The following is a 9045-nucleotide window of genomic DNA, read 5'->3' on the forward strand; positions in this document are numbered from 1 at the left end:
AGCAGAATAAAATCCAAACTTTTCAAAACCCAAATCCTTAAAAATATCCAGTTTCACAAGACATAATTTAAAAAATAAAACCTTAAAAAATGATATACCAATATCATATATCCCTCCTTTCAGAGTGCCTATATTCTTTTAAAACAAGCAAAATAGCAACAGCTTTGTGTCTCTCAGCTACAGTTAAACTTTGATGACCTAGAATACTTTCCAGTATCTCCAAATCTTGCAATACCAAGTCCGCCCTGCCCTTTCCTGATACAGTTTTTTTTAACAATCCTGAATTGTGCAACATGTGTTGTGATTGTCAAGGCTTTACTGGCCTATGCCTTACTATCACTGAGCAACGTAACTACTTCTGTTGCCCATTTTTTTTTTAAATCTTCCTTTGAAATAACACTGTGTGCTTCCCTTTTGCAATACCATGAACCCAAAGACATGTCCTCTCAAAACCTCTGCAGTCACAATAAACAAGAAAACCAGTGGTGCTCTCACTTTTCCATCATTTGAAAGTTTTCCCTTCACAAGTTAGCAGCAGCAAAGTAGGCAAAGCAGAGGGAGCTGTAAGTCCTATGCTGGGTGCAAATTCTGCAGCCTCTGGTACTTGGTGCACTGCAGCTCCCAGCATTCTTTCTTTCTTATTGACTACACTGGTCAGTGGCACTGAGACTTATAACAACTGGAGGGCTATAAGATTCTCACTGCTGTTCTGAGATAAGGAGCTGATTTTACCCATCTGTTGTGTGGAAGTATCACTATGTGACTTCCAGAAATGAGTGACAGTATGCAGCTTCTTAGGCTATAATCCTAAACACATTTCCCAGGCAGTAAGTGTAAAGACTGGGAAACCCAATATCAGTTATCCTGGACTAAGTGGGTTTTTGGCAGACTCATCAAAACTTAATTGGGTGCATTCAGGATGCCTGTGACCAATGGAGATTTAACTCAGATTCATCCTGGATTACTTTCACAGTCTGAATACCTCCTCCCCCCCCCCCCCCAGAGCAAGACCTTCCCCAAACCCTGAAACGGACCTGTACATTCAGTTGAACACTGTGAGATATAGTTATGAGTAAACATGCATAGCATAGCATAGCACCCACAGGCATCTGATAATAGGTTGTGCCCCACCCATGTATTTAGGTTTGTGTAGGAGTTCACATTAAAAGAGGATACTCTTGCACTGGGAGAAGAAAATGAACAGGCAAAGAGAGCATCTCACAGAGTAACAATCTGCAGGAAGACAGTGGTGGCTTCTGATGAAAAAGGGCCTGGGGGGCTGAACTTCACTGACTATCTAAGCTTGTCTGATGTGGTTCTTTGACTGCTCCTGTCATCAATCACTGCTAACTTTTCCCTTTTCCATTAAATGTTCTAAGGGCGGGTTACAGACCACCCATTTGGGGCAGGCTGCACCTGCCCCTTTCCCCAGTGTATTGGGGCCTCAGCTGCTAGAACTGCAGCCGCTGAGGCCTTGATCCACCGCTTTTCAGGCTGTGGGGAAGCGGCAAAACGCTGCTTCCCCGCAGCCTGAAAAGGGGTGTCCTTGGGGCTTCAAGCCCCAGGGACACCCTGTGGCAGCGGGGAGGAGGATAAAAGGGCCGCTTGGCCCCTTTCTCCCTTGCTTCGCTGGGCGCAGCTGTTTGAAGGCTGCGCCCAGCGAGGCAAAGCACCGCCGCAAACCAGGAAGGAGCTCCGAAACAGAGCTCCTTCCTGGTCCGCGGAAAGGGCGCACTAAGCGCCCTGGCGCGGACCGACGACGTCACGTCCACACTGCCCCGTATAGAGGCGGCGCGGTCGTGACGTCGTCATGGCGGCCCCCTTGTGGAAGGGGGGCCACCATTTTGTACGGACTCAGTCCGTACTAGGGTTAGGGGTGTGTGGAAGCACCGCACCTTCCTAACCCTAGTACGGACTGACTCCGTACTTTCATGGCGGTATGTAACCCGCCTACTGGTACCTTTATTCTCTAGTTTGGCAGCATACAGAGAATCAGGGAAAGTGTGGAGAAGGAGGAAGATGTGCAAGCATTTAAATAAAGATGGAGTTGATGATGCAAATGTATTCAGAACCATCTTTATTTCACTGCTTGCACTGTGGACAACGGAGATGGTAACAGAAGCTGTATTTCCTTAGGCTTGAGGCAGGGATGAATGGAGATCAAGGTTCAATTCTCTGTTTGGCCAGGGAGACTCACTGGGTGACCTTGGGTGAATCACACACTCTCAGCCCCCCAAAAAGCCATGACCACCTTGGGGTCATCATAAATCAAAAAGACTTGAAGACCAACGACAAATGTGTCTACTCGCTCTAGGGTGGCCACATGAAAAAGAGGACAGGGCTGCTGTACCTTTGGCAGTTGTGTAGATGAGAGGTTCTGTATCCACGGATTCAACCATCCATGGCTTTAAAAAAGAATTCCAAAAAGAAAACCTTGATTTTGGTTCATATGTTTGTGTGTGCCTTAAAGTCACTTGTTGCTTTATGACAATCCCATGAATTTCCTAGTGTTTTCCCTCAGGCATCATCACCTTTGAGGTTCTGGGAATTATAGTTCTCTCCCCCCCACACCCGCACTCCCCCAAAATCTGGGAAACTGATTAAAATTCTCCACAATCCTTGATACCATAATGTAATTAGTAATGAAGTAAAGCAGAATTAACATGCCCAGACTGTTGCAGTAATCATGATTTACCAAGAGATGTAACTAGCAAGAAATGTCTGCACAGGAGTTAGAATAATATGTAGTTCTCGCCTTCCCAGTTTTGATCACTCTGCCAAAACTTTGAAGATCGAGCAAAAGGACAGGAGGAGCTTGAGGGACCACATGAAACAGAGAATAGGGTTCCCATTCCTTTAATAGTGGTGTAGAAGAGGGAAATTCAGCAGGTTTATATTGTCTTGCAAGATATAGCTTGTATCACGTCTCAAAAACTATTAAAGGTGAAGGAGTCCTTTCCACCTCTTCATGTGGCTACTGGATCACACAGTCTTTCTAGCAACCAAAAATGTGTATTTAACTTGGCTTTAGCTGAGTCATGATGTTTACCTGCCTCGATCCTCAGAAAGGGAGAGGCGGGATGCAAATAAATATTTATTATTACATTATTATTATCAGTCACAGAGTTAATGTTTCAGCAGAGCCATAAGCGAGCAAGATAGTGCAACCTCTGACCAATTTCCCAGGCAAGAGTTTGTTATAAAAAGCAGAGTTTCCTTGTCAGAGAACAGTCTCCTTTTCTACTGAGCACAAAGAGATTATCATCACTATGAGTTTCTCTGGAAAGTATGAACTCCAGTCCCATGAAAACTTTGAGCCATTCATGAAAGCATTTGGTAAGTTTTTCATTTCTAGGTGGTTTTCCTTGTTTTTATCCTCTACCCTGCCTTATTGGTGGTGTTTCCATTTCACAGTCTCTTTTGAAAGAGGTTTGATTGAAATTAAACACTAAGCAGTAAAAGGTGAAGGGATATTATGTTACATTTACTTATAACATGCAATAAGATATAATATTATACACACACACATATACAAATATATATATAGGTCTCTTTCCTTATGTTGCCCAGGTCATGCTGCTTACTTTTTTACTAGTATCAAAGTCTGCAATGTACTATGGAATAATAACATGTCCTTAATTCTCCTATAGATTATAGGAGCAATTACTACAATAAAATCTCTGTTATCTTTGCTACAAGCCCAGAGTGGGAATGGCTATAATGTTCAATTAACCCCATTGAACTCAGTGGGTGTTAATTCTGAATAAATGTAGATGCAGAAACAGGAGAAGTTAACAGATTCTGGGAGTTTGAGAGGAAGAGTTCAAAGTTCTGCATATGCCTATATATATATATGGATCACACTGTTAAGTCTAGTATAGTCGCAGAGGTCACTTAACCTCAGGGATTTTTGAAGCTGGTCATACATAATTTAAAATGAAATTATATTAAAAGACAAACATCTACACTGACCGGAATATTAATTTGAGGAATGGAAGTGGAATTCTCCTTCCTTAATTTGGTTTTAGTAATGACATATTCAAATAAGTAGAACAAGGGAGGCTAAATGATTTTTACCATGAAAAGACACTTAGAAGTGGAGTGGAGGGTAATCTCCTTTATTTCGATTTTGTTTTGGGCAAGCCGTTGTTCTTTCAGTCGGCCCTAACTCTATAGAGTGGGAATAATTACAATACTGTTTTATCCAGGGATGTAGCCAAGGGGGGTCCTTGGGGTCCGGACCCCCCCTTCTGTTAGATAAAATGAATGGTGCATGCTCCCGCGCCACCACAGCCAAGCCCTATTACAATGGTGGCACTTAGTCTGGGGCCCCCTTCCCAAAATCCTGGCTACGTCCCTGTTTTATCCCATTACGATACTGTTTTATTCCACTTCTAGATAATCTTTTGACTAAAAACAAAAGTTGTGAAGAATATAAATATATCACTAAAAGCAGTATAGTGTACCTTCAGTAGCAGAAAGTGCTTCAAGAAATTATTCTGCCACCTGTGTACTTGAAGTATTGCAGCGAACAGTTTACAAAATATTCAGAGGTTGCTCTCTAAAACAGATTTTATAATGGAGTTTTAGTCTCTAGGAATCTGAATCTGTATGCCTCATTCTTCTTTGGTTCCTCCAAATTCCACTTGCACTCTTGCTCTTCTACAGTTCTGTCCAGGATTGTGATACATTTTTTCCTTTCTGTCTGCCCTTTTTGCTGCATTTTTCAGAGCTTTCAGAATTTTTGTACATGTGTTTCTAAGGTGTTCAGTTTGTGCATCTGTTTGTACAAGCGTATGCATTTTCAGATATTCTGAACTCTACCTATGGTTTAACATGTATCTTTTCTACCTGAAAAACATGGAAAGCTTCAGAAACATTTAGTGGTAAAACAACGGATGGTGCTTTGGTTGTTTGTGACATGTGGAATGGATGTCTGTGGACCTCGTCTTATTTGTCTAGGGCCTAGTACAGACTGCCACGAAATGGTGGTCTGCAGGTGGCTGTTTTTACTCCGGAGGGACGTCGTTTCTTTTCCATATTCCTTTTTTTACTTTCAATTTACATGTCAATTTGCCATTAATCGCTAATTTCCATACCTCTTTATACCAATCCTCCACTTCTACATTTATTTTCGTTTTCCAACACCTTGCTATAATTTGTTAAATCTTTTTCTTCTTTTTTCCATTTCTCTAAGTTATATAATGATAACAAAACTATACTCGGTCTTCTATCTATTTTTATATTCATAACATTTTCTATTTCTAATATCACTTTTCCTCAAAAATTTTGTACATATTTACATTGCCACCACATATGCATTTATGACCCTACTTCTTGACAGTCTCTCCAACATTTTTTTGAATTATTCTTATCAATATTATGTAGTCTCACTTGAGTCAAATACCATTTCCAAATCAATTTATAATAATTTTCTGTTATCCGTACCAATACATTTTTCAAATGTCTTTGTTCCCAAATTCTATCCCATTCCTTATCATTTATTTTACATCCTAATTCTTCTTCCCATATTCCCTTCAAAATATTTTCTCTTATTTTCCCTCCCTGATTCTCCATCAACCTTTTATAGATATTACTGGTGATTCTGCCCTAGTTAAGTCAGTGGTGCACTCGTGATGTAACTGGTGCAGTGCGATGTGCGGAAGCTATGCATCCGTTATGTCATAACACAAGACGCCGCCATTATTGTACCGGTGGCATATATTAGGGTTAGGGACCATGCACTTGCTGCGCGGTCCCTAACCCTAAAATCAGTGCCAGCACGGTGCATTTAGGCCATCTGTTTCAGCATTTACTTACTTACTTTCATCCATTCTTACTTGTCTCACAGCATTAACTCACATGTTTTTCACTCTATGAGCATCACTATCATAGCTCTGGATTTGTTTTTTCTCCACATGCTAATCCACCACCACCCTGCCGCCACCAATTTCATCTGATCTCAAAAGCCACTTCTCTGAATGAATTCTGCATCAATTTGAGGATTGTGTGCTTATGCATGTCTTACTTCTGCACAGGTCTTTCTGATGAGTTGATTCAAGAATACAAGGATCTGAAAACCATCTATGAAATTGTGCAAGTTGGCAAGAAGTTCAAGGTCACCGCGACAACTGGTAGTAAAGTGGTAATTAATGAGTTTACAATTGGAGAGGAGGCTGAGATGAATACTCCAACAGGGGAGAAGATCAAGGTAGGCTGCATGGCTTTTAATTAAACTATGGCTTTGTTCTCAGAAGAAGAAGCTGGTTTCTCTTCAGATGGTCAGATCAGCAAATGAATCTTGGGGCCAAGCCAAGGTGATTTTTCTGCTTGAGGCAGAGGATAAGAATCCCACGGACACCACATCTCTGTGTAGAGAAGCCTAGTGTATTGGCAATTTGATTCAACTCAACACAGGGTTACAAAAGTGGAGTCCAGGGCCTGTGTTTGTCCACACATTACCCACTACTGGTGATAGGGCTAACACTGTAGGTTTTATTAGTTTTATGAGTACCCCCTTAACATTCAGGGCATATTGTGAAACTGGCAGATGCAAATATTCCATAGAAATTTTATTGAAGGTGTGGTGAATGGATTGTATTTCCAGGCTTTATACATGTCTGTTCTCCATTTCATGAAAACAAAAAGGCCTGTAATGTCTCTCAAGACAGCCATACTGAGAAATTTGCTCCAGGTCACATAGCCGTGTCATTTTTACTGCTTAAATATCTTGTGAAGAAATAATTTTTGAATGTATTACAAGCACTTTTGCATTTTTAAAGTTTATTATTGGGATCGAAACTGTACTTCGCTTTTCTTTCTCCACAGGCTGTTTTTCAAATGGAAGGAAGCAATAAGTTGGTGATGGTGGCAAAAGAGAAGGGCATAACTGCTGTGACTGAAATAAATGGAAACACCCTCACTAATGTAAGGATACCTTGAGTATGAGGTCTGAAACATAGAACCAGTACAAACTGCCAGGAAGCGGTGTCCTGGTGGTGATAGTAGGGCTTGGGAATGCACACCAACCGCACTCTCCTGAGCCCTACTATGTGGAGGCGGCATCATTTTTGAGTGGCACCGCATGCATGAGGCACATAGTAATGACGTGTGGGCATCATAGCGCCCACACATCTCTAAAAGGAAGTGGTGTTGTAAGGGCTGTGACACAGCTCTTACGACGTCGCAAAAAGGAGCCGCTCCAGGCGGCTCCTTTTTTACTGCGCAGTTGTTATACTGGTCAAAGACCGAATAAATTTTATTACTACTGCGCAGTTGTGCTGTGCGGTCTGGTTGCCACGGCAACACCATGCAACACAATGGGTTTCCTTGCCAGTCTGTACTGCGCCATAGATGACTTTCTAAGTCCTCACTGTGGCCTGGGCCACTACTGTCATTTTAAGGTGTGTAAGACAATGGCATTAGTACTTAAGTGGCTGATATGTCTGATGTACTCATGCTACAAACAGATATAGATTTTGCTTTAGCTGTGGGAATGCATACTTCCCACCCCAAATTATATATAATTGACTTCTTTCCAAAACTAGGTGAACTTTGCATATTCTAGTTGAGGGAAAAAAATAAATATGAGCTTTGATGCATTCAGATTAACAAATGGTATTTTATTCCCTTTGAATGCTTACATTCCTGACACAGATTTATTTCTTCACCCTAAGTTAATTGTGTATATATAAAGTATAAGCCCTCTTAATGACTGACCTCCATTTTGATCATGACATGACTACATGAAGTGAGAGAGAACCCTCCAGAAGAGAGAACATCCTAAACTCAATGCCTAGTCACATCAGGAACTTTTTAGCCAAAGAAACTTAAGGGCCGGTTAACACATTCCCACTGATGCAGTGAATCTAGTTCAGTTTGCACTAACAACTGAATTGATTGAGACTTAACACTTTCATAGATTCTATGTATGTGTCAATTTAATTTTTGAAAGGATTTTTATACCACTTTTCATGTCAGTGAGTCTAATGGCTTATAAAATTGGACCAACAGACATAACACCGAGAATACAAAAGATGTACCGGTGTAATTGGATCAAGCTACCTTTTGGCAGAATGAGGCACCCAGCTCAGGCAGTACAGTGTGATTGATGGCTTAATCATTGCTCCCAAATGTAACTGGTTAAATTCCAGTATGAATGATTATACTGAGACAGTGTCCACACCTGTCACTCTGCAAACTTCATGTCTGAGCAAAGGTTTATTTTAAATTTACATTGGTTTGAATGGTGTCTTTCAGTGTTGCGGGCAGGCAGTGTGTGGATGTTTATCTGCATAATACACCCATGTAAACTTTTTATCTGTTGTTTGTTTCTTTCTAGATAACGAGTATGGGTGACCTCCATTACAAGAGGACCAGTAAGAGAATCTAGATCACCTAGGCATTTCTACACTTTTACCATGTAAAGGTGATACAATAAAGATCAATGTATCAAAATAAAAATTCTCCTAATTTGTAACTTTTGTGCTTGCAAAGCATAAGAATACTTTCCACAACTGTTTGTTTACTGGCAACTGTTTGTTTTTTGACAACCATCAGTCATCATTAAAGAGCTGCGTAGAGTAGATTTGCAAGGGAAACATGGTTGGGGAGATTATGCTCAGTCTTTCCCCTACTGAATTCCTTTCAAATCCTTGTATTACTGTGTTTCCCTTCTGTTGCTTAATCTAGAACAGTGGTTCTCAACCTTCCTAATACTGGGACCCTTTAATACAGTTCCTCATGTTATGGTCACCCCCAACCATACAAGGTCCTGGCGCACAGGTTGGGAACCACTGATCTAGAAGATGAACTGATGGTCCAGAGCCTGGGAAAATAGCTATGTTGGCTGGTGGATTGTAGGAGCTGGAATGCCCCAGAAAAGTGATGACCAAGATCCTACACTGGGAGATATAGCTATAGTGCAAAACGCACTGGAGAAATAATCTCGTTTGAGACTACTTTAACTGCCCCGGTTCACTGCTAGGGGATCCTGGGAATTGTACTTTATTGTGGTAGCAGATGAGCTCTCTGAAAGAGTAGGCT

The 9045-nt window shown here is 41.2% G+C and overlaps 1 protein-coding gene across 1 annotated transcript; it reads left to right on the top strand.

Annotated features, from left to right (window-relative positions):
* Positions 1-3249: 3249 nt before the first annotated feature.
* Positions 3250-8750, top strand: LOC149309358 (fatty acid-binding protein 1, liver-like). Its single transcript, XM_089531238.1, has 4 exons — positions 3250-3336; positions 6039-6211; positions 6829-6927; positions 8342-8750. Exons 1-4 carry the CDS (start codon positions 3270-3272, stop codon positions 8390-8392), a joined length of 390 nt encoding a protein of 129 aa, XP_089387364.1. The 5' UTR covers positions 3250-3269; the 3' UTR covers positions 8393-8750.
* Positions 8751-9045: the final 295 nt, after the last annotated feature.

Source organism: Sceloporus occidentalis, unplaced genomic scaffold (assembly GCF_023333645.1).
Source record: "Sceloporus occidentalis isolate IW3139 unplaced genomic scaffold, rSceOcc1.0.p SCAF_7, whole genome shotgun sequence".
Taxonomy (NCBI): domain Eukaryota; kingdom Metazoa; phylum Chordata; class Lepidosauria; order Squamata; family Phrynosomatidae; genus Sceloporus; species Sceloporus occidentalis.

Excerpts from the sequence above, each read along its gene's own strand:
- LOC149309358 (XM_089531238.1), top strand. The coding sequence starts at position 3,270 with ATGAGTTTCTCTGGAAAGTATGAACTCCAGTCCCATGAAAACTTTGAG. Across the intron at positions 3,337-6,038 it reads GCCATTCATGAAAGCATTTG|GTCTTTCTGATGAGTTGATT; the intron begins GTAAGTTTTTCA and ends ACTTCTGCACAG. Across the intron at positions 6,212-6,828 it reads CAACAGGGGAGAAGATCAAG|GCTGTTTTTCAAATGGAAGG; the intron begins GTAGGCTGCATG and ends CTTTCTCCACAG.